This window comes from Oryx dammah, unplaced genomic scaffold, assembly GCF_014754425.2.
Source record: "Oryx dammah isolate SB20612 unplaced genomic scaffold, SCBI_Odam_1.1 HiC_scaffold_25, whole genome shotgun sequence".
In the NCBI taxonomy this organism is placed as follows: Eukaryota; Metazoa; Chordata; class Mammalia; order Artiodactyla; family Bovidae; genus Oryx; species Oryx dammah.
The window spans coordinates 2,266,954-2,291,617 of NW_024070209.1; the positions used below are offsets into that span (position 1 = coordinate 2,266,954).

General features: G+C 55.2%; 2 protein-coding genes across 2 annotated transcripts; both read right to left on the bottom strand.

Moving 5' to 3' along the window:
* Nucleotides 1-1,032: 1,032 nt before the first annotated feature.
* On the bottom strand, nucleotides 1,033-20,512 carry ASTL (astacin like metalloendopeptidase; the record flags this gene model as incomplete). The annotated part of the gene is made up of 10 exons (XM_040267574.1): nucleotides 1,033-2,256; nucleotides 6,147-6,301; nucleotides 6,388-6,469; nucleotides 8,971-9,152; nucleotides 9,884-10,001; nucleotides 10,987-11,077; nucleotides 12,311-12,372; nucleotides 14,396-14,521; nucleotides 15,484-15,522; nucleotides 20,374-20,512. Coding segments are annotated over 10 exons (1,266 nt in total), but the record flags the coding sequence as incomplete, so codon positions are not given.
* On the bottom strand, nucleotides 20,038-22,593 carry DUSP2 (dual specificity phosphatase 2). Its single transcript, XM_040267573.1, has 4 exons — nucleotides 22,093-22,593; nucleotides 21,861-21,979; nucleotides 21,064-21,283; nucleotides 20,038-20,934 (listed from the first exon to the last, which is right to left on the bottom strand). Exons 1-4 carry the CDS (start codon nucleotides 22,478-22,480, stop codon nucleotides 20,720-20,722), a joined length of 942 nt encoding a protein of 313 aa, XP_040123507.1. The 5' UTR covers nucleotides 22,481-22,593; the 3' UTR covers nucleotides 20,038-20,719.
* Nucleotides 22,594-24,664: the final 2,071 nt, after the last annotated feature.

The window sequence follows — 24,664 nt, forward strand, 5'->3', positions numbered from 1 at the left end:
TGTCACACCCTCCATGCTGGGGCTCCAGGGAGCAGACCATGACTGGATCATCAGGACAGTGTGTGACTCAGGGGACGGGCCTGGGCCCAGAGCTAGCCTAGGGCCCGGACTCTACTAACAGGAGTCTTCTTGGGGAGGACAGGACAAGGACAGCCTTGTCCCTGATCACTGCCAACAGAGAGTAAGCAGTCTTCCCCGTGAGGCATCAGGATCAACCAGCCCCACCGCCCTGTGCAGAGAACCCAGCATCCAAGATCAAAAGCCGCCTGTTAACGGAGGCTCATGACAGCAGCCTCTGCAAGCTGAGCAGGCCTCGCAGTGTAGAGCACATCACCTCCTCTGACCCACCTGTCCATCAGGAAACCCCAGCCTGGTGTCAGCGGCCTGGCTCGCTACTCAGAGACCCACAGGTCATGAGGCAGCCATGCTGATAAACAGGCACACGTAGCATCTCTAGCCTAGGGTTGGCCCAAAGTCTTTTCTTGGGAATCTTCCAGGGGAGCAGTCACCCTGCTAGAAGCATGGCCAGAGCCCTTCTTCTCTCCTGTAAACTGTGGCACCCACCTCCCAGGCCTGGGAGCAAGACAAGGGATAGCATCCCCATACCACAGTCCTTCCCTGACATTCACACCTGAGCTCAGGCCCTTGCACAGTCTCAGAAAACCCTTGACTCAGGACTGAAACCCCAGATAGACCGAGGGCAGAGGCTCCAGGTCCCCTGACACAGAGAAGAGGATGGCAGAGGGCGCATCTCAGCCCTGCTGCTCAGCCCTATTTCCTTGGACACACCAGTTTGCTTCCCCGAGTCTGTTCCTGCCTGTGAAATGTGGGTCTCAGCGCCTAGAGGGCCCCTCCCAGGGCCGTCAGGAGAGGTCAAGGCACCGGGTATGAGGTAGTCAGCACAGCCCAGCACCAGACTCCTGGAGCAAGTTCCCAACTTTATTTCTACTTTTCCCAAGACATCAGGGGGACCTGGCCTCACTTGGACAGGCAGGGGCTCCTGCTGCCCTCCCACCCAAAGCAGGACCCTAGACCTGCACGGGGTGGGGGTGCGGGGGTCCAGCTCGCTCACTGCCATCCCTAGAGACTTTCTTGACCCTTAACAGCCCTCACCAGGGAGGCCAGCAGCTGAAGGAGAGGAGTTCGGATCGGCTGAAGGAAGACAATCAGGGTGGCCCCACAGCCCCTTCCCACCTTCCAGGGCCTTCTCGGGCCAGGTCTGGGGGGCGGGGTCTGAGTAGAGGCCAAGTTCCTGGGGAGAGCAGCGCAGGTGACGGCAGCTTTGAGTCCTGACTTCAGACCCTCGTGTTCTTGCTGAGTTTCCCGCAGCAAATTTCCCCACACCTGGGCCCCCACGTCTTCCTCTCCCCGGGAGGCAAGGGAGGGAGTGGGGTTCTGGAAGCCTCCTGGAGTGCAGGGCTGCGTTCCCAGGTTCCCAGCACCCAGACAGCCGGGAGAGGGGCTGCACCCAGGGTCCCAAGCACGGGGCGGCCTGAGGGAGCAGTGAAGGTACCGTTAGTCCCTGCAGGGGGCTCCGCCTCAACCTCAGAGGGGCTCCCGGGGCCTTCAGGGAGGCCCAGCCCTCCAGGTCCCTGTCCCTGGAGCCGCCGAGAAGTCACCTCCCATCCTCCCTGGGGGCTGAGGCAGGAGATGAGAGCCAGCAGAGTCGGCACTCCCCCTGACTGACCTAGAGGGGCTCTCTGTCCTAGGAGCCCTCGGGGAAATGTGACCGGGAAGGAAGGAGCAGAGAGAGGGGCCCAAGCCTCAGATGGAGGTCCAGAGAAGCTGGAAGGCAGGGGTGCTGCCCAGAGGAACAAAAGGGACGGAAGCCACAGGCTTGACTTCTGGGTGTCCTCATAAAGCAATTTCTGGGTACATGGGCCCCTGGCAGAGCAGGGTTCCCCAGAAGAGCCTAGATGGATGCAGATTGGTCTTCTTCTAGAGATGGGGCACTTGGTGCTGCTGGGATGGCACCAGGGCAATGTCAGGAAAGACTGCCCCAGGCCTTGGACTCAGGGAGGAAGCTGGGGGCTGACGGGGCAGGGTCGGCAGAGGCCTCCACTTCAGAATTCCTCAGGGTCGGGGGCTTCCATGCATGAAGGCTCTCTTCAGACCTGGCAGCAGCATGTTGGTCTTCCGCCCCGAAGCCTCTGGGGTCAGATCTACTGGATTCCTCCAACAATGCCTTCAGAAGCTGCTGCAGCTGCGACCTCGAGCCAGGGGTGGGGCTTCTACCCCTCGCAGGGGTCTGGAGCCCTAGAGCAGGAAAGACCGGTTATGTCCCAGAGTCACAGAAGGACAGTGAGAGAGCCAGAGCGCCCTTCAGCCTTGTTCACAGAGACCTAGAACCCACCATGTTCCTGCCATGCCACTGCCCAACACCTTTGAAACCCTGATTCCCAGCTTCCCCGAGAGACAAGAAGCTCGGAGCCATGCCATCCCCTCCCCACGTGGCCCCAGAGGTCACCGTCAGACGGTCAGCCACTGGGACCCTCAGTGACCTCCCACCATACCCTGGCTTCGCTGATGGCCAACCCCCTGACCAAGCACTGCAACCCTCAGCACAAACCACCCGGGGCCACTCTACACAGCAATACCTCATCTCTTATCTGTATCCAAAGCCTTTTCCAGAACTTCTCCTACACTTGTAGCTACGTCCTAACCCAGGGTGTCAGCAGGACACACGTGACTGTCAGGCCCAAGAGCTCAGTGGGGTGGGTCCTGTTGGCCCTTCACCACCACTCCCAGACCACAGCTGGCTGCCACCGGCTATTTCCTAAGACTCTTCATTTTGGGCCCAAGTTATCTGGCTGGCCAGCCACACCCTCTAAGCACTGCTTTGATCCTTGAGGCCGTATCTTCCATCTATGAACACTGGCCCATCTGAGCCAACACGCTTCAACCAGCGACTTCCCAGGCTGCTCCCTGCCTGGACCTGCAGAAACCAGGCTCCCTGAAGTCCTGGGCCCCAGAAGCCCCTACTCTGACCTCTGCCTCCTCTGCTTCCAGCCCACTTGCCTCAGTACCATGACCCTCCAGGCCCGCTGAGCCACCAAAGCCCATCCTCTTGCTCCATAGCCTCCTCACTTCCAAAACACCCTCCGCACCTGGCATGGGTCCCCTAAACCTCACTGCAGTCACTCCCTGAGGCATCCCCAGGCCCCCCCACTCTGGCAGAACTGCCCACAGCACCCCAGTCCTAGAGGACGAAGCGACTAACCTAGGCCACCTCCGTCAGCTGCCCAGCACCACCGAGTGTCTCTCAGAGGTTTCCTCTCCTGCGCCCCAGTCAGCCACTCCACACCTTTCCCTCCCCACACAGCCTCTTCTCCCAGCCTCTCACCTCACTCCTTTGCCATCAAAGCCTGGGACTGAAGCCCCTCATAGCACATCAAGACCACACACCAACTGGAATCTGCTTCCGTCTTCTTCCTTGCCACTAGGTCCAAGAAAGTGCCTCAGCTCCCAAGGAGAACAGCTCCTTCTCGAGTATTCTAGATATTCTTCTGCCCCATGAATCCTTTCCCCCTTCTCCATGGGGTCATTATTTCCATACCCTAACTTGCTTGTATATCCACTATCTTGATGCAGTTTCCATTGACTCATGACCACTTCTAGCCACCTCTCAATTCTGTTCTTAAAGCTAGTCAAACCTCTCAAATAGTTACCCACAAAACTCTTGCCATTGTCTTATTGTTTATTTTTTTAAATCTTTCTAATATTTGATATCATAGGAAATAAGTCTGCAAAATGGTGCTGGAGCTGCATAATTACATGCAAAACGACTGAATTATTAAGTACAGCACATGTCCAACTCTTTGAAACCCCACGGACTGTAGCCCACCAGGCTCATCTGTCCATGGAATTTTCCAGCAAGTATACTGGAGTGGGTTGCCATGTCCTTCTCCAGGAGATCTTTCCAAACCAGCAATTGAACCCAGGTCTCCCATATCACAGGCAGGTTCTTTACCATCTGAGTCACCAGGGAAGCCTGATGTACATGCAAAATACATTGGATTAAATCTACATGACCTTGAGTTAGGCAAATCCTTCTTAGATATGACACCAAGAGCACAGTGATCAAAGAAAATATAAGTTGGACTTCGCATCAAGTTTTTAAATGTTTATAACCAAAGAACACCATCTAGAAAGTTAAACAACCCATAAAATGTGAGAAAATATTTCTAAATGATATATCCTATAAGGGACATGTATTCAGAATATATAAAGAACTCCCACAGTTTACCAGTAAAAGACAACCCAACCAAAAAAACAGGCAAAAGATTTGAACATTTTTCCAAACATATACAAAAGACCTATAAGCACATAAAGAGGCGTTCATAGCCATTCAGGAAATGCAAATCAAAGCTACAACAAAATACCACTTCACACCCACTTGGGCACAGTTATAACCAAACGTGGTGACAAGGGCAGAAATGAAGAGTACACCCAATTTGGAAAACAATTTAGCAGTAAAGTATGGAATTACCAAAGAACCCAGAAATTTCACTCCTAAGTATATAGCCAAAAGAAAAGAAAATACATGTCCACATAAAATCTTGTACACGAATGTTTATTGTCTCACTAGACTAGAAATGGCCCAAAGATCCGTTGATAATGGATAAACAAAATGTGGCATATCATTCAGCAGTAAAAATGTACAGTTGACCCTTGAACAACACAGGTTTGAACTGCACGAGTGCACCGATACGTGACTTTTCTCAGCAAATGTATTACAGCGCCACGCAGTCAGCTGAATCCTTGGATGTGGAGGACTGACTGGAGTTGTAGGCAGTCAGAGGGTCTGTTGCACAGAGGATCAGCACCACTAACCCTCAGACTGTTCAAGGATCAGCGGTACTGATATGCTATACCATGGATGAACCTTGAAAGCATATGAAAGAAGCCAGTCACAAAAGACCATCTTGTGTGATTCTGTTTATATGACTTGCCCAGAGTAGGCAAACCTAGAGAGACAGAATGTAGAGACTGCCTACGATGGATGGGGAGTACACATGTGCGAAGATACTAAGGAGTAGATTCTGAGTCATGGGGCATCCGCACTTCAGCTTTACAAGCTACCAAATTGTTTTCCAAAATGGCGCAGCATTTATACTCCTATCAGCAGAGTATGAATGTCATCACTGCTTCATCATCTTATTTGTATCTGGCAGTATCTGACTTCTAAATGTCTGCCAACTTATAAGGGATAAAAAAGGGTACTGTGGTCTTTATTTGCATTTCCCCAATTACTAATGAGGTAATGGTGCCGAGAAATGGTCACCAGGGCAACCAACTTCAGAAAAATGTTTCTTCACAAGACGAAATAACAGTTGCCGACTGACGGCTATCTCACAAGCTAGAAGGCAGTCACCTGGTCATGCCCAAATGCAAGGGAGACTGACAAATGTAGACTTTATCCCAGCCAGCCATGTGCTCAGCTAAAAATCAGTGGGCCTGGCATATAGCACAGGGAACTATAGTCAACACGGTACACGGAGCCATCTCAGTTCTCTTTCCTGTCGATCCTCATCACGCCTCCTGCTTCTCCTTTGCACAGCCACTGCCTGATTCTGCACTCTCACCCCTGCCCTGGACCAGCTGCATCTTTTTAAAGGCTTAAAATGTATTTTAATAAATTGATGCTGCATTACAATACAACTGACTTTTGTATACTGATTATATTCACCTTTAAAAATTCTTATTAGTTCTAGTAATTTTTTTGTAGATTCCTTTCAATGCAGATTGTCATCTTATGAATAGTGACCACTTCTTCCTTCTCAAACCTCAAGACTTCATTTTTTGTTGTACCACAAGGGCTAAGACTTACTACATTGCTGAATAGATGAGACAACAGTGGAAAAACTTATCTTAGTCTTAAATGTTTTGACATTTAAAATGATTTTGGGTCCTTTTTTTTGTAAGTATGTTAAGGTTAAGAAAGTGACCTCTATTCCTATTTGCTAGCAGTTTTTAATCATAGCTGAGTGTTAATTTTTTTTCAAGTGCTTTTTCTGCATCTGAATGGTGAGCCCCTGGTCTGCCCCTGCTCACCTCTACAGACTCCCCTCCTAGATCTCGACCCTCACTAATACCACCTCAACCTTCTTGCAGCTCCTCAAATCGCTCTACTCCCTGTCACTCACCTTTCCCACTGGCCTCGTGGCCACTTGGGCTGCAGTCATAAAACCTGCGAACCCGTGCAATGTCCGAGTTGCTTAGATTCCATCGCTGGCCAATGTGGACACTGGGGGCCCAGAGTGGAGTAATGGTGGGCAGCCCGCGCCGGCTGAAGGCAAGCCTGAAACCCAGGAGGCAAGGGCCTGAGTCCAGACTGGCTGGGCTGGCAGGACAGTGAGGGAAGAAAGCCAGAAAAGGGGTGCTTACCTCCCATAGTGCATCACCGAAGAGTAGTCATAGGGCACCAGCATGTTGCTGCTCCGAGATTTGATGAAGTTCATTTCAAACCCTGAGGAAAGTACTCGGTGGTGGGGAAGAGGGCCAGGGGAGGAGGGGAAGGCGGCAGGGGGTTCCTGGAAGTGTCCAGCCCACCTGAGGGGGCCCAACACCACACCCAGAGTGCATCTCCTCACCCCACCACCCCCGTTTCTGATCCCCATCTCCTCGGTGCCCTGGGAGGGTTCCAGATCTGCACCAGCTGATGTATTAATACAAGCACAGGGACTTGGTGGCTGGCCCGCCATCACCTCCTAAGACTTCTCTCCCCCGTCTCTTCTCTCAGGCTCGCCCTGTGTGAAACTATCTTTATACTAATACAGTCTACAGCTTTCAAGAAGTCCCACGCTGCTCAGAGCCTTGGATGCCCACTACCGGCGAGATCAAGTGCCTACTCCCCACTCTGCTGCTCCTCCCCACCCCAGGCTTGGAGACCTGTGAGCCCACCATCTACCAGGGGTATACCCCACCCCCAGAAGCAAAGCCACCTGCCCCACCCCCAACCCCAGGTGTGGAGTTCAGCCTTTTCCCATTGGCCAGAACATTTGCTTCTTCCTGTCCCTTGGCCCCTCCAGGCCTGGGAGCAACAAGGTTCCCTCCCTCAACTCTTCTCCTGCCCTTCAGTGAGCCTCTGAAAGAACGGTTTTACCCCCCATCTTTGCTCCCCTAAAGACCCCAGGCCCAGCCGGCTGCCTTTACACTCACCCATGGTTACCAGCAGCCTCCTCACCACTAAAATGGTAATCTAACACCTTTATGTCCCATCCCTGCCTGGAAATACCTACCCAGTAGAGTGCTTACTTTTTCCTTTTAAAATCCTTTAAGTTATTAAACATAATTTTGAGTAGACAACATATTCATCTGACTCAAAACTCAGAAAATAAGATACAGAATGCTTCCCACTCCATCCCCCTTGAGTTCCCACCTCCACAGTTAATTGATATTACTAGTTTGTCTATTTTAGCAGTTTGTTCTTTACATATTAACTAAGTACAAACATTCTCATTTTTCTTCATTCTTTAGCAATTTTTTTCCATTAGGGTAGCTGATGTTTAATTTTATTGTTAAAAGAAAAAACAGCTTTTTCATTTATTGGTGCCGTTTTGTTTTCTAACTCGTTAATTTCTGCTTTTCCCTTCACTAATTCCCTTTTTTCTTAACTTGAATTGAAATGCCAAGTTTGTCCTCTATTTTTGTTGATCTAAGTATTTCAGTCTACATATTTCCCCTGTGTATTGCTTTAGGTATGAACCCTTGGTTCTAAGTTTCATGCTCTAAGAATTCCCGCAATTTCTTCAACTCCGTAGCTTAAAAAAAGGTTTGTTGTTTTCTAAATTGTAATTTTCAACTGGATAACATTTTTCGCTTTGTTACTAGCTTCTACTTTTTACATCATGATCAAAATGTTTGTATTAACTCTACTTTTTCAAATTTGAAGTTTTTGTGGCTATCATAAACCTTTACAAGGATTCCATGGGCCCTTGAGCTTTTTTTTTGTTTTCACTGCGCAGTGACATGCTCCCTAGAATGGAAGCACGAAATCCTAACCACTGGACATCCTGGGAAGTCCCTCCATAAGCACTGAAAGGACTGTAGTCTGTTTTTATAGCATGGTGTCACTATGGCCTCCCCACCTCTAGACTAGTCTCTGATCTCAGTCTCTATCCCCCATCCCACTAAGAGGCGCTGCCCATTTTCCCATCCCATTCTTGGCATGAGGGGCATCCATACCCCCAAACCCAAATCACTCACCTCCTCTGCTCTCCTCCCTCGTGAATCAATTGTCTCAACTCCTCACCTCCTATATCAGGCTTTCCCCCTCTGCCAAAGGACAGGGCCTCACCGTTGCTGGAGTCAGATCCTTGGCACCTTGCCCAGCTCATAGCTGCAGCTCCCTGGCATCCAGTGCAGTGACCCACTCTCCAGACCAGCCTCAGCTTTCCCACTGCCACTTTTCAGGACCTGGTCTCCCTATCCTTTATCCCAGAGGCCCGTCAGCAGCCATCTCACAGCCTCTACAGGGTTGCCCTCTACCTCCTGTGTCGGGTACTTGGCACACACACGTAGCCCACTACCTCTGAGATATCTGTCTTGGCTCAGCTCCTCAACTGGAGCACAGCCCCTGCCCTGAGTCTCAAGAGCAGTGTCTAAGGCACGCAGGGCTGCTGGTTGAGTATAAGTGAGCAAGAGTCATAAGGCCATCAACTCCATCCTTAGGTAACTGCCAGTGGCAGTGAAGAGAGACGAGACAGGGCAAATTAATGCCCTAGTTCAGGGTAACTGTGGGTGGCACTGAAGCCTCAGGGCCCAGAGCAGCAGCATCTGGGTTATCCTCCATGTCTTGGAGGAAAGCAGGAATCCCACCTTCCCCATGGGAGACAGGCAGGTTGTGGGGAAGATGGACAACCTTTCCCAAATAGCCAGGCAATTCCTTGGGCACAGGCCATGCCTGCCACCTTCTTCTGACAGGACAACCTCTCCTCCACCTCCCCCACCATTCACGACCTGGCTTACCTGGGAGGATCTCATTCCAGTTCACACGGATGTAGCGGTCCCGGTCGGCCCGCGAGTGCTCATGCCAGAAGCCCAGCACGTGCATAAGCTCGTGCAGGACGATGCCCGGGCCCCTCTGGAGACAGCTGGGCCCTAGAGACACCACCTGCATCCCTCCACTGCGGCCAATGCTTGAGAAGCACCTGCAGGGCCACGAAAGCGCTGGGTGGGCACCGGCCAGGAGAATCGGCAAACCCAGGCCCCTTGCCCCTTCTCCCAAGACCTTGGATAAGAGCACCCAGAGCGAGTCCCCGTCCTGGGCTGTAGCCCCAAGCTTGCTGTTCCCAAGTCCCCCCCACTGCCTGGCCCTCTGAACAGGGTGTGCTGGAACCCTGTTTCCAGCCTGCACTGTAAGGAGTTGGTGAGAACTGATGTTAACATGGATGATGGAAGCAGCCGATTACATGAATGTCTCCACATGGGGAGCCCCGAGTCAAAGCTCTCGTGCACATTCTCTTAGGGCCCTAGCAAGCTAGGAGAGCAGTATTACCATCACCTGCATTTCAGAGAGAAGACAGAAGGGGCTCAGAAGTTAAGGGACTTGCCAGAGTCACCTGGCTCCTGCACCATGGAACCTGGATCCGAGGCCAGGTCTGCCCCATGACACCTGCACTCGCTCCCCAGTTCACGTAGTTTCCCGGGAGATTGAGCACCTCCTTGCCCATCTCTCCTGAGCATTTGCCCTAAGTATTTGTAGGTCTAGCTCATGCGGAGCAGACCACTCAGATGGGCAGGGGGACTCTAGACCCAGGAAGACAGGCCCAGACACAGGTTTTAGACAACAGTTTTGTTAATTTCAGGCTGAACTCAAGACAGCTGAGGCTCTCACCACGCACACATAGGCACACTCGCACACACACCAAGAAGCACTTACCCAGTCATGGGGATGATGGAAATGAAGTCCCTCTGGCCATCGTAGGCAACAAACCTGATGCAGGTGAAGCGTTCAAACTCAGCAAATGCCTCCAGGATGACTTGGCGGCTGGGCTTATCTGGGGAAGAGACATGTCGCCTAAAGCCCCAGCCAGGCTCCCTCCACTGCTCTCCCCCAGCTGTCTGCACGTGGGGAAGGAGCTGAGCCTTAGATCCTTCTCCAGTGTGGAACGTCAAGCAACGTCAGCGTGGGGCTTCCCTGGTGGCCCAGAGGTTAAGATTCCATGTTCCAAGTGCAGGGAGCATGGGTTCAACCCCTAGTCAGGGAACCAGGATGCCACATGCCTCACAACATGGCCAAAAGACAAGTAAGGATGGGTGGAGGGGTGGCTGAATGGGTGGGTGGATGGGTGGATGATAGATAGGAAGAAAGGGCAGCATGATGGTGTGGGGAGGAAAAAGCAGGGCTCCAGGTGCAGCCTGGCTGTGTGACCTTGGGCTGGTCACTGTCTTCTGGGCCGTCTGGTCTTGAAATGGATCAGACTGTCCCTAGGTGTGGCTTCCCCATCAGCTCCTCCAGGACTTTAGCATCCCAGCTCAGGGGCCCATGAGACAGAGGGCTTCTGATAGAAGGGTTCTTTGGGTGATGGTGGAAGAAGCACAAAGGGGAATTAAAGCCCATAGAGGGGACTTCCCTGGTGGCTCAGTGGTAAAGAATCCGCCTGCTAATGCAGGAGACATGTTCGATCCCTGTTCTGGAAAGACCCCACATGCCGCAGAGCAACCAAGCCCATGAGCCACAACTGCTGAGCCTGGGGTCTGGAGCCCATGAACTGTAGCTGCTGGAGCCGGCTCGCCCTAGAGCCCATGCTCTGCAACAGGAGAAGCCGCCGCAATGAGGAGCCTGTGTACCCATCTAACGAGCAGCCCCTGCTCACTGCAGTCAGAGAAAGCCCGTGCAGCAGTGAAGACCCAGCACAGCCAGTACAAATACATACAGATGAAAAATAAAGTCTGCTGTATGTCACTAAAAAAACAAAATGAAGAGGAGCCTCGCTGCACAGGGAGGAAGGCCCGTGGCTCCAGGGCTTGGGGCCGACTCACCGTACTTGCTGGAGAGCAGGAAGGGGACCTCCACAACGCCGCCGTTCTTGGGCCACTTGCTGCTGGTCGCCGAGAACAGCCGGAAGGGACTCTGAGGAGAGAGGGCAGCTTGGGGAGCAGCCGGCCAAGCTTCCCGCCCCGAGGCTGCCACCCCTCAGGCCCCAGGAGCCCTCAAGATGTGCTCAGTGAGGGTGGCTGCTCATCAGAGAAGGGACAGAAACAGGGAGGTTGGTGGCCAGCTGTGTAACGCGCAGCACAACCCTTTGTTCTAGAGAAAGAAGTTGCCACTTCCTCTATCAGGGAGAGAAACCCATGAAACGCAGTAATGTTTATCTTTTTGCCAGTTTTTCTAAATGTCCTGTGGACATCTGATAACAACATATGAGATACAAAATTTTAAACAATTTGTGTAGGATATGATTAATAAAATTAAATACAAACCTATTATATTTAAATTATTAATGATATCATTCAAGATCCTAATTTTTTCTGCACTTGATAAGATATTCTCAGAAATGTTAATATGTCTTACTATGATCATATATTGTTCTCTTCCCCTCATATTTCTTCTGACTTTTGCTTTATGTATCTTTGTTTCTTTGTTAAGGTATCTAATGGTTTATGATGTCTATCTTTTTTGTGAGTTGTACCTTTTATCATTTTCATCTTTGTTTCATTTAAAAATAAATTAATTTTTTTTAAAAAAAGAGAAACCCAGACAAAATATTTCCTGCAGAGGCTACCAAAGGTTTTACTGGATCCTGCTTTTACCGTGTGTATTCACTAGGTGACTGGGAACAGGGGCCCTGCCCTGCCCTGGGCTGGCCTTCAGCTCTTCTGCCCAGCTCAAGCTGAGCCATCAGTGGACAGCCTCAGACCAGCATCATAGTCTTGCTCTTGCCAAGTCACTGTCCTATTCAAGACCTTCTGCCATCCCCAGCCTCCTAAAAGAAGGCCCTGAACCCAGCCAGCCTTCTCCCTTTCTGACCCCGCCCCTCATCCCTAGGCAAGATGGTTTGTGTGTTATTCCTCATTCTGTCTTCCTCAGACCATCACTGCTGCCCCCGATGTTCACCACAGACACCTCCCCATATCCCCACCAGCCACTCTGCCAACCTGTGCTCGCCTCTTCCTTCGTCCCAGTACTCCCTGAGCACCTCCCTGGGGCAGGGTAGCAAGCTGGGGCTTGACGTTCCAAAACCCCTCCTGCAGGAAGCCCTCCCAGACTGACTGCCACCATTCCAGATGTCACACCCTCTGCCAGGCTGGTGTGTGTGTGTGTGTGCATGTGTGCGCGTGCGTGCGTGTGTACGCTCACACTCACCGGCCGGAGGATGTCCCCCTCAAGGAGGAAGCTGCTCTCTGGGGACTTTTCTGGAATCAGCCCTGAGAAGAAAGGGACACACGTGCATGGGTCCATGCCCCAACCCCCACAACAGACTCTAGGACATGCCTAGCAGAGACCTCCAGCCAAGCAACTCCAGGGCCCACCCTTCCTGGGGCCCTGAGGCTGTGTGACCCCAGGCAAGTCACACACACCCCTGAGTCCCCATCTACAAGCACGTGCAGCACTTCTCAGCCTGATCACACCCTTCCCGCTCAGACAGTACGTTTCTCCTGGGACCACACACACACACCATCCAGTCCCAGGGAATTCTCTGGCGGTTTAGTGGTTAGACTCCACACCTTCACAGCAGGGGACACAGGTTCAATCCCTGGTTAGGGAACTAAGACCCTGAATGCCATGCAGCACAGCCAAGAGAAAAAAAAACCCAGCTCCTGCCTCCTGCATCTGACACCCTCTGCTCCCAGAAGTTGCCATTTCTTCCAGCTATCTCCACCCTCTGCTCCAGCCCGAGCCATGCTTCCAGCACACACCCTGGCCCTCCTGCTCCACTCACCCCGACCCATCCATGTGGCACTCCAGACCCTCACCATCATGGCAGGGGGGCTACGGCTCCGCCCTCCCCTCCCACGGCGCCCACCCCCCCCCACCCCATCCCCTGCACAGTGGGCAGCCCCTCCCTGCACAGCCTCCCTTCTAGGACACCAGCCCCAACAGGAGTCTTAGAAGAGTGCCTTGCGTCCTGAAGGTTAGGCTGTTTTGGTCAGTCGCTCAGTTATGTCCAACTGTGCAGCCCCACGGACTGCAGCAGCCAGATTTCCATGTCCTTCACTGTCTCCTCGGGTTTGCTCAGACCCCTGTGCATCGTAGAAGCTGGGCTCCCCAGAGCAGAGCCTGAACCAGGGGGCCATCTGCAAGTGACTGAAGCTGGAGCACCAGGGGGAGGGCTGGGTTCAGCAGGAGGGCCGCCCAGGCTGACCTCCCAGGACCTTCAGACCGAGACTTATCCCGCCTTGAGGCAGGGGGCCAGACACCTGCCTGTGCATGTCCCTGTGGGAGGGCCGCCCCAGGCAAGGGAGGAAGCACTTTCCCCGGCATCCCTGGACGAGGGCCTCGGGCTACGAGGTCTGAGGAGCATCCCCAGCAGCTGGGGAGGGGGTGTGCCTCCCGGTAAAGGGCCTCCCGACTGTCACTAGGCTAGGCTCATGGGGAGTCCTCGGGCCACCAGCAGCCCTACTCCTCCACAGCCGCTGAGAATCAGTGCCAGCGCAGCCTCGGGCTGATCTGGAGTTGGCCAGTTCCAATTAGTGACCCCAAGATGGTCAGCCACCCTGCTCCAGCTTCTCACAGAGCAGGAAGGGGCGAGGCACATCCAGCAGGTTCACAGCTCCCAAGACAAGCTCTCCCTCCGACCCCCTCCCGCTGTGCTCTGAAGTCCCCGTCTTTATTTCTATGCACTTTGCACCAGGTTTTCTGTGTGTTCTCATTCTTCAGCAGAAATCCCCAGGCAGGGAGGCCTGAGACTCACACTTCTGAGACCCGCAGCGTCTCACACCTGCAGATAATCCCACACCAGGTGGAAGGCATGTTTCCTAACAGCCACTAATAATTCCACTCACACCAGACTCGGCCTGATAAAAGCCAAGCGTGTGCACTCAATTGCTCAGTCACATCTGACTCTCTGCAATTCCAGGGACTGTAGCCTGCCAGGCTCTTCTGTATTCAGGCAAGAATACTGGAGTGGGTTGCCCTTCTCCAGGGGATCCTCCTGACCCAGGGATCAAACCAGGGTCTCCTGCATTGCAGGCAGATTCTTTACCATCTGAGCTACCAGGGAAGGGGATCGTCACATTTTAAAACCTCTGCTTTTCCCCCTTCTCATAAAAGTAACACCCCAGTAGAGAAGACACAGAAAAATAGACTTAAGAAGTTTCCCATGGCCCACTTAGCAAGCTGGCACATCTCCTCTCAGCTTTTTCTACTCATCTGAGTGTCCAGCATGGTTTTCATAGGCTGCTTGGACAACTTCATACTCCTCACCCCACGAGAAGACAGTGTCCTCACCTTGGTTTATTGCAGGGATGTCCTTGTCCCAAGATGTCTGGGTCTCCTCAGGGGTGAAGTCTTCTGAGAATCTGGTCCCACAGGCTCCACCGCAGTGAGAGGCTGCGGGTGCTCCTAGGATGACGCCTGGCCCAGACGCAGGTACGTATGCACAATGGTTACACAAGATAACAGGACGCGGGGGGTGGGGGGGGGAGTGGGCTGTCAGACCTCAGGACCCAGGCCCTTCAGGCAGGCCTGGGGGAGGCAGGCCTCCAGGAGGAGTCAGTTCTGGGAGCCCACCTGGCCCTGAGGCCTGGACAACCTTGCAGAAGGAACTTCCCTAGGGGGACAAGTGTTAGATGCTGAGTCGTGTCCGACTCTTTCTGATCCCATGGACATGTAGCCTGGCGGGCTACAGTCCATGGGATTCTCCAGGCAAGAATACTGGAATGGGTTGCCATTCCCTTCTCCAAAGGATCTTCCTGGCCCAGGGATCGAACCTGGGTCTCCCACATTGTGGGCAGATTCTCTACTGCCTGAGGCACTGGAGAAGCCCAGACAGTAAAGAATCCGCTTGCAATGCGGGGGACTTGAGTTCCATCCCTGGACCAGGAAGATCCCCTGGAGGAGGAAATGGCAACCCACTAGGAGGACCAAGACTGGGCTTCAAAAGGCAGCCCTGGGCTCCGAGTGTCTGGGCAAGTATGAGGCAGGGGAGGGAGGGCAAAGGAAGGAGCAGGGAGGGGCCTCAGGCTCCAACACTGAGGCCATGGTGTGGCTTAGCTTCAGACCCTGCCCCCAGCCCCCTCCTCAGCCCAGGCCTCGGGAAGTGGGCCGGGCAAGCCTGGCACGGAGGGCAGGGCATGAATGTCTGGAGGTGTCAGTCCTGCTGTCTCCTGCCAGGCAGGGCCTCTGCCCCCCAGCATCTTCGGGAGGTCCCCCTGGGACCTGACTTCTAGGAGCATCCCTGGAAGCCCATTCTCCGAGCCATGCTGGTCAGCTTACATCCCTGCAAGCTGCAGCTACGCCCTCTGGCCACTCCCCACATGGGCTCCACAGGCTGGAGCCAAAGTGAGGGGGATAGGAGAGTGAGGCAACCCACTTACCAGGCAGACAGACCAGAATCAGGACCCATGGCCAGAGGCCTTCCATACTCATGCTGCCTGCAGTGGGCCCCCGTGGCCCCTCAGCTAGCAAGGGCTCCGATTCCCACGAGATGAAGCAGCCTGATCGCAGGCTTAGGACCACCGCCTTCCTTAAATAGCATCTTCGCCAGCCCCCACCTGCAGGCCCTCCCCAGCCAGTTCCACCTGGAGCCCCGCCCAACAGCTCCCAGCTGCAGCCCTGTCCTCTTCTACCTGCACTCCCCCTCCCAGCCTTCTGGACCCTGGCCTGGCTAAATGGGCTAGGAGGGATCCCCAGCCTCTGGGCTCTGATGCCCGACGATCTGAGGTGGAGCTGATGGGGCAGTAATAAAGTGCACAATGAACGTAACATGCTTGAATCATCCCGAAACTGCCCCCCCACCCCAATCCATGGGAGAGTTGTCTTCCACGAAACGGCTCTCTGGAGCCAGAAAGGCCAGGGACCACTGGAAGAAGCAGGCACGAGGCAGCCTGCAGGTGTCCCACTGGGGGTGTACCTCTTCTCAGGTTCCCTCCCACCACCAGGGGGCAGAGAAACACTGCAGAAAGGTGAGGGCAGCCAGCACAGGGCGGAGCTTCACCCTCCAGTCTGGGCAGACCCCTTTCCTGCCCCTGTCCTGTGCTCAGACATGGGGAGCACTCCCTGAGATCCTGAGGCACCCCCAGTCTGACTGTGGAAGGAGGAAGAATCACTACGTTTTTATAAGCTTTTATTAAAGAATCCTCCTGCCAGTTCAAGAGACCTGGGTTTGATCCCTGAGTTGGGAAGATCCCCTGGAGAAGGCAACAGCAAGCCTCTCCAGTATTCTTGCCTGAGAAAACCCATAGACGTGCAGAATAGTAAACAAGCACACAAGCAGGGAGAAATGAAACTCGAACTGAACACTGGGGTCAACAGCACCCCCAGAGGAGCCTAATTTGTGGAGAAGTGGAACTTCTGGATAGCTAGGCCCTCACAAGGACACTGCCTGTCACCCTCTCAATAGCCTTGCACATCAGCGTTTATCTCCATTTCATGGGTTCACGAACTAAAGCTCCTTCCCCATATTCCCCTCCTCCATACCCCCCTGGCCTCTCAGAAGCCTCATCCTCAGAGCTTGCTTACCGAGGGACAGCCTGGATTTAAATCCTGGAGGTGAAGGGTTTGGGGACATCCTCCCCACAATGCCCAGTAAACTGAGTGACAGAGCCGAGGCGGCTTGGCATCCTGCCCTGCCTGGAATCCAGCGCTTCTCAGAAAATAGGAGTCAGAACTATGGGCAGAGGGACTTTTGTGGCAGTCCAGTGGTTCAGACGTCATCTTCCAATGCGGAGGTTATGGGTTCAAGCTCTGGTCAAGGAACTAAGATCTCACATGCCTCCTATCCAAAGAAATAAAACGTAAAACCGAAGCAGTATTGTAACAAATTCAGGAAAGGTTTTAAAAATGGTCCACATCCAAAAAATCTTTAAAAAGAAATCATGGGGAGAACATGATGAAGACAGGCACCCCAACTGCCCAGGCAGGGTGTTAACATTGTGTGTCCATGGGACGTCACTTCAGTCATGTCTGACTCTGTGCGACCCTATGGACTGCAGCCCACCAGGCTCCTCTGTCCGTGGCTAACGGTGCAGGGATGGAGCTGACTGCTTCGGATGAGTGCTTGGTAAAATAACCATAACCGTAAAAGAAAAGATTCGTAGTTTAGCTAAGTGAAATAAGCCGCTCACAACAGGACAAATGGTGCATGGTTCCCCTTACAGGGTGTTTCTGGAGGAGTCAGACTCAGAGGCAGATGGTAGGACGGTGGTTGCCAGCAGCTGAAGGAGCAGGGAACGGGGAATTGTTTAATGGGTACAGCGTTTCAGTCTTGCAAGACGAAAAAGTTCTGGACATCTGTTTCATAATAATGTGAATGAACACTCTTAACGTAATTAAAGTGCGCACTTAAAAATAGTAAAGATGGTACATTTTGTTACATATTTTTACCAGGATTGAACATTTTTTCACAAGTTAAAGGAAGGAAGGGAGGGAGAAAAGAAGGCAAAGGAAAGAAGGGAGAGGCTTCTCCGATGGCTCAGCAGTAAGGAATCCGCCTGCAGGAGACGCATTCGATCCCTGGTCCGCATTCGATCCCTGGTCCGGGAAGATCCCACTTGCTACTGAGCAACTAAACCTGTCGAGAGCCCGGGAGCCACAACGCCCGAGCCCACCTGCCACAGCTACAGGAGCCCGCTCACCCTCGAGCCTGTGCTCCTCAGCAAGAGAAGCCGCCACAACGAGAAGCCCGCACGGCAACTGCAGCCGAAGAGAAGCCTGCACAGCAATGAAGACTCGGCACAGCCAAAAACAATAACTACTTTTTAAAAGATCCTTATTTGCAAAGTCCCTTCAAATAAAAGAAAAGGAGGGAAAGGAACGCAGTTTGCTTGAAAGGCAGACTTAAGAACAGGGAGAGGAGGGTGCAGGGGGTGGGGGTGAGGTGGAGAGAGGGTGGGATGGAGCTGGGTGACAGCAGCGTAAGCAGGGGCCTCAGCCCCCTCTCCTGCTGCCCCAGATGCTCCTCCATCCACCCCGAGCTGGGAGTGGGGGTTGTGTAGACAGAACCAAACAGACCCGCTCAGGGCCTGCAAAGTCCCTGAGAACAAGCCCCAGCTCTGCTCAGTCCTCACTGGGGAGCAGCTCCCCCACCCTAGAGCAGAGGGCACAGTGCCCCTGGGGGGACCCCGCGGGGTGGGGGTGGGGCACGGCGGGTTGGGGGGCAGCAGGGGGCAGTTGGAGGGCCGTGTTCATTCGGTCTGAGCACAGGGCTGAGCAGACCGCAGGCCCTGCCCTCCTGAGCATCCAGGCTGGCTGAGGTGCACAACTACACACCTGAATACCTTCCCTTCCCGGGTCTTCAGAAGCTAACGTTTCCTGAGCACCTACTGTGTACAGGTGCTGAGCTAAGCCTTTACTTGAATTGACTCACTAGTTCTCAGTACCACCCTACTCGGCGGGGGCCAATGACAAAACCCCATTTTACAGACCGGGAAACTAAACTACAGAGAGGTAAGCCATATCGGGCCCCTAACTGTCAAACTACACTGCCCTCCTCGGGTGTATCCTGCTGGACAGTCAGAACGCCCGCAGTAAGACCCAGCATACCGCAGAGGTAGCCCTGTGCTGAGTTTGGAAGGACAAAATAGAGTTAGCCAGATGACACCCTGAGGCCTTGGAGGATCAGCTTGGAGGCTGACACAGGACCGCTGTTCACTGAGCTGTCCCCCAGGGCCTCGGCACCCCTGCTCTCTGGAAAACCACGGCACCCCCTTTCCAGCACCCTCTGCTGCTGGCTGGGCCCAGGTCTCGTGTCTCCCCAGACAGGCAGTCCACTCTGGGCACACAATTCACGCTGAGTGAAGACATGCTAGTTGGCCGGTGTGGAGAGCAGTGAAGCCCACCCCAGGCCACCTGTCCTCCCCCCAGACATCAGGCCACATGCTTTCCAGGGACAGGAGCGAGCCCTGGTCGCTACAGGCATTCTGAGGCTGGGGGACCCAGCCTAGGGATGTGGAGTTAATGCTGAGGGACTTCCCTGGTGGCCCAGAGGCTAAGACTCTGCGATCCCAATGCAGGGGGCCCAGGTTCCATCCTGCTACAACTGTGAGTTCACAGGCTGAACTTAAGATCTCGCATGTCACAGCTGGGGCTCCCCAGGTGGCCCTAGTAGTAAAAGGGACCACCTCCCAGTGCAGGGGACGCAAGAGACGTGGGTTCCATCCCTGGGTCGGGAAGATCCCCTGGAGGAGGGCATGGCCACCCGCTCCAGCATTGTTGCCTGAAGAATCCCATGGACAGAGGAGCCTGGCGGGCTACAGTCCATGCGGTCAGACACAACTGAGGCAACTTACCACGCACGCACGCACGCATGCTGCACTAGGGATCCCACATAACGCAGTGGGGGGTCCGTGGTCCCGAGTGCCACAGCTGGGACCCAGCACAGTCAAATAAAGTAATGATTTTTTGAAGTATGCAATTTGATGAACTAAAAAAAAGAAGGAAGTGAGGGCAGCACCACCCCGGTACAAGCACATGTTGCACATGGCCCAGGGGGGCCCACGATAGGCACACGCAGACACACGCCGCCAGGCGTGCAGGCCACCAACAGACAGCCGCGTCCATAGGGAGAACCACACACATGGCTGCATACACACACACACACACACACACACACACACACACATGCTTCAAAAAGGAAGTGAGGTCTGACCAGGGCAGAGCTGGGTCCAGCTCTCAATGGTACACAGTCTTCTCCTAAGATCAACGCTGATAACTGGAATAAGGCTGGAGCCAGCCTTCCAGAAATCCCCACTTTCGGCTCTGCCTGGAAAAGAGCACCAACAGTGGGAAGGACCGGGCCAGCAGGTGAGGTCACCCCTGCACCTTCCTCCTTCCATTTCCCAGACTCAGCCACACAACGGAAGGTGAGGTCTGCCTAATAAACAGCTTTTTACACTTTCTCAGGCGTTGACTTGAGACCAGACGCTTAAGTTGTTTCTTAAACAAAACAATATTTTATTGACGCATCCTCAATGTTCCGTATAAATATAAAGTGCTAAGTTTCCAAACCCCCCCACCCTCCCCGCTGCCCACAGGGCTGGGAGGAAGTGGAGGAGGGAGTGTTAAATGTCAGTTGAACACAAATAACTTTCCAGCGCCAACACAGGCGTGAAACGCTCCTGCGCACACACGCAAGCAAGAAGTTCAGACACAGCATCGGCGTCACTTCCCTGAGCCCCGGCACAGGGCTCAGGCTCCAGGCCCTGGGGCGGACCACCCCCTAGAAAGGGGCCCTGGTTGTCACAGCTTGTTCCTTAAAGCCCTCAGGCTGCCAAGACCTCCAACGGGGTGGTGGGACCAGTGGGAGTCGAGGGTGTAGAGTCCAGTTAGTTTCTGCCAGAGGACAAGGGAGGAAGGAGGCAGACACGCCCTCCAATCTCCTTCCAGGATGAGGATGAGGGCTGGCCCTCAACCCTCTAGCAGAGGAGCACCAGGTGAGAAAGTCCAGCATCACCGTGTTTCCAGTGCCCCCACCTGGAGGCCTCTCAAACTCCAAAGGGGCAGCTGTCCCTAAGGTGGGAGGCACAGTGGGGAACTGGGGCCCCAGCTGTCCCCAGGAATCAGACAGCTTTCCGCACCTCCACCCTAGTGGAGTCAGCATGGGGGGGCCCGGCCTCAGTGACAGAGCACCTGAGTCTCAAACTGCAGCAGCTGCCCCATGAAACTGAAGTTGGGGGAAATGACTCCCCGGCGTTGCTTCACAAAGTCAAAGGCCTCATCCAGCCGCACGCGGCGACTCTGTATCAGGTACGCCAGGCAGATGGTGGCGGAGCGCGAGATGCCCGCCTGGCAGTGCACCAGCACGCGGCCCCCACTGTTCTTCACTGAGTCTGCCAGGGAAGCAGGGAGAGGGGAGAAGCGAGGTCAGACGGTGACGGGAAGGTGGGCAGAGAAGGAGATAGGTGCCCTGCCTCCTCCCCTGGAGCCCCCGCAGCCCAGGGCTGTGGCCCGCCTCTTACCAATGAAGCCAATGGCCTCCGGGAACCAGGCGCTGATCTCCACCATCTGATTGTCCTCCACGGGGATGCTCTTGTAGCGCAGGAGGCCCTCAAAGTGGTTGGGGCAGCTGGCCGAGACGTTGAGCACGGCCGTGATGCCGCAAGCCCGCAGCCCCTGCAGGTCTGATGAGTGGCTGCAGCTGCCCAGGTACAGGTAGGGCAAGATCTCCACGGGGCCGCCCTGGGTAGGCAAGAGGGGCGGTGGTGAGGCCTCAGCCCTGGCCCACAGGGCTTCAAGCCTTCTGGGTGGACAGGGATAGGGCAGATTGGCCTGGGCCACAGGAGCTCTTAGCTAGGGGTCACTGGTCAGGGATCAGACTCAGAACACAGAGGTACACACCCACAGATACACTCTTCCCCCCAAACCCCCCAATTACACTGCTCACAGGACATACACAGACTCACAGTGGTGCATACCAGCAACCCCCGCCCAGGCACACCAAAGTCGTGGTACCATTTGAGAGCGGAGACACACACACACACAGCTCCTATGAGACGGACTGTGGACGTGGACGTTTGAGGCCAAAGACACACACACATACATACATACATACACACAACACACACACACACACACACCCTACGGGACTGTGGACGTGGACGTTTGAGGCCAAAGACACACACACACTGGTGACTGTGTGTGGACATGGTGATTAGGTGACTGTGGACATGGGCACACCCCTGCGTCCACAAATGGCAGACTACCCTGCCCCGTGGGGTGGGCGGGACACTGACAGCGGGCCCTTATCTCAACTCACCTGGTCATAAGAGGGAGCCCTGGAGTCGGAGCGGTTGTTGTCCTTGTCAGGCGTCATCGCCGGGACCGGGGACTCAGAGCACAGATCGGGGCAGCAGGCTTGAAAGCGATCGAAGCCTCCTGCAGGGAGGACCAAGACACGGTTAGCCGGGAAGGCCTGCCTGGGGTCGGACGCCTGACGTCCGCGGGCAGGGGACGCGAGCGGGGCATGTGGGCGCCAGGCCTGCGCTCACCTGGCAGGAAGCACACGGCGGTGGGGCCCGCGCGGGTCTCGTGCAAGAGCGCGGCGAGCAGCGCGTGGGCCGGGCCGTCAGGCGGGAGGTCCGCCACCGAGGCGCTGCCCTCGTCCAGCACCACGGCCCGCGCCAGCTCCCCGCGAGCCAGGCGCGCCCGCAGCGCGCGGTCTGGCAGCAGGCAGGCGAGGGCGGCGGCGGGCGGGCCCCGCACGCGGCGGCGCAGCAGCGCGTTCCAGGGGACAGGGCGCGCGGTGCGCACGTGGCGGCGGCAGAAGGCCAGGAAGGGGCGGCAGTCGAGCACCAGCGTGCGCTCAGCCTCCCAGGGCTCCCGCAGCAGCGCGCCCAGCGCCGGGCAGTCCAGCTCTCGCGCCGCCTCCAGCCCCATGTTGGCCCTTGGAAGCCTCCTTTCCCCTCTTCCCGCTCCTCTTCCTCTCCTTGCCCCTCTCCCTGCGCGCGCTCCCCGGGCTCTCGCGGCGGCCACACTGCCCCAGCCGTCTGTTCTGGCACCCTCTCCAGCGCCGCGGTTTAAGTAGCCGTGGGCCGGCCTCCCGGGTCGCCAAACAAGGGCAAAGCAGGAAGGCGCCGGTGCCGCCCCCGCGGTCTCACGCGGTGCGCAGGCGGGGCGGGCCGGGGACTGGGGCAGGCTCGGGGAGGGATGCGCTGGTAGAGGAAGCCGGGGCACCAGCTCTGCAGGGAAGGTGTTTGCCCAAATACCCCCTCCCACCTCGGCGCCCCAGGGCTCTTTCTGAGAGCTCCCACCCCTGGACCTCACTCAGGGCTTTGATGCCCCTTGACTGGCTTCTCCCATCTCCCTGTTCCCTTTCCTTCCCAGAGCCTCCCCACTCCTAGGAATCTGTTACTACAAAACCTGACTTCTGTGATGGCTCAGCAGGTACAGAAACCACCTGCAATGCAGGAGACACAAGAGACACAGGTTCAGCCCCTGGGTCAGGAAGATCCCCAGGAGAAGGGAATGGCAACCCACTCTAGTATTCTTGCCTGGAAATGGTATGGACAGAGGAGCCTGGCGGGCTGCAGTCCATGGGGTCACTGCTGAGGCACTAAGCACGCTGTTACTGAGGATGGTTTCCACATTGGTGGCTGGGGAGCCATGCTTTGTTGTACCTTTTCTCTTCTTCATAGAGACCCTTTGCAGGAGGAGCTTTATACTCCCACCCCCATACCCCCACCCATTTCATGGCTGAGACCAGCACTGCTGCTGCTCTGAGGCCAAGTGAGGCCAAAAGGTCATCCTCTGAGCCCAAGACCCAGTGCACTGGCCTGAGGAGGACCCCTGAGCTGTGGCATGGGGCGGGCAGGGGACCTGTGATGACCTTCCAGTTATTAGTGGAGTGAGTTTTTCTCCCGTGGAACTCAGGGAAACCCCAGGGCCCAGGGTGAAGCACTTCCCCAAGTTGCAGGCGGGCCCTGAAGGGGAACTCAGCTGACGCTGCTGGGCTGTCCCTGGGCCTTGTGGGAATTTCAGGAGCCTCTCCAAGGGGAAGAGGGAGAAGAGCTACCTGAATCTGCCTCCCCCGCCCCATCACTCCCCCTCAGAGCCCTCCAGAGGCCGGCAGCAGGGACCCAGCACTGGACTTGAGCAGGGCCAGGAGCTCTTTAGTCCACATCCTGCCCACCCCCACCTCATCTGCCAGCCCTTGGGTGGATGTGGTGAGCCTCAGGTGTGTGTGGGGGTCTGGGCCCCTGGACTGGGGCCAGCAACGTTGGCAGCTGAACTCCGCAGAAGAGACATTTAAGTGTGTGGGGACAGTGCTCTGGAGTGGGAGCGGCCCCCACCCCCAACCCAGCCGCATGGGATTTCTGAACCCACTCACCAGGCTCCCACTCAGGGCCTGTGTGAGAGCCTTCCAATACTGCTGGAGACCCCTAGGTCTAAACTGTCTTGGAGGACTGCTGCCTGGCCCCGTTGTGTTCCCCCAGGCCCTCCACTTGGCTGGTTAACTCAGCTCTTCCCAGTGGTGTGTTGATGTGTCTGTGCACTCATCACATGTGTTCTGTGATGCTGGAGACAGAACTGGCAGCTTGTGTGCTGCGAGGCAGGGGGATGCGGTGGAGAGGAGCCTCAAGGACTCCAAAGATTCCTGGGGCAGGTCACCTTCTCAGGCCTCAGTGTTCCCACCTGTAAAATGGGAGCTTATAATAGACCAACTGCTCACCCACACTGGTCCAAAGGCTCCGAGGCTGTGCCACGGCCCAGACACCCTCAGTGCTCCGTCCCTCCCTCCCAGGCCAGTCCGGAGGCTGAGGTGGCAAAGCCCACAACAGAGCCAAGGAGTCTGGGCCACAGATCCCAGCAGCTGATATGGGCGCTTATCCTTGGCATCAGCCTGGTGAATGACTTAATGGCTGACTCTGGGGGCAAATTACAGAGCACAGAGAAGGGTAGTCAGGCCCCATCTTGCTGACCCGTGGGCTGGCGTCACCTGCTCTGCTGGGAGCCACGGACTTCCAGCTCCAGGCGAAGAAGCCGACGGGACTGGCCAGCTGGGCTTCTGGCTCAGAAGTGAAATTCAGGCCAGCCACATAGGGGCTCCAGGACTCCTGTGCC

What these genes read in the sequence shown, in the direction of transcription:
- DUSP2 (XM_040267573.1), bottom strand. Translation starts at nt 22,480, where the DNA reads ATGGGGCTGGAGGCGGCGCGAGAGCTGGACTGCCCGGCGCTGGGCGCG. An exon ending in CGCCGTGTGCTTCCTGCCAG is followed by an intron (nt 21,980 to 22,092) that starts GTGAGCGCAGGC and finishes TCCTCCCTGCAG; the next exon opens with GAGGCTTCGATCGCTTTCAA. An exon ending in GGGCTCCCTCTTATGACCAG is followed by an intron (nt 21,284 to 21,860) that starts GTGAGTTGAGAT and finishes TTGCCTACCCAG; the next exon opens with GGCGGCCCCGTGGAGATCTT.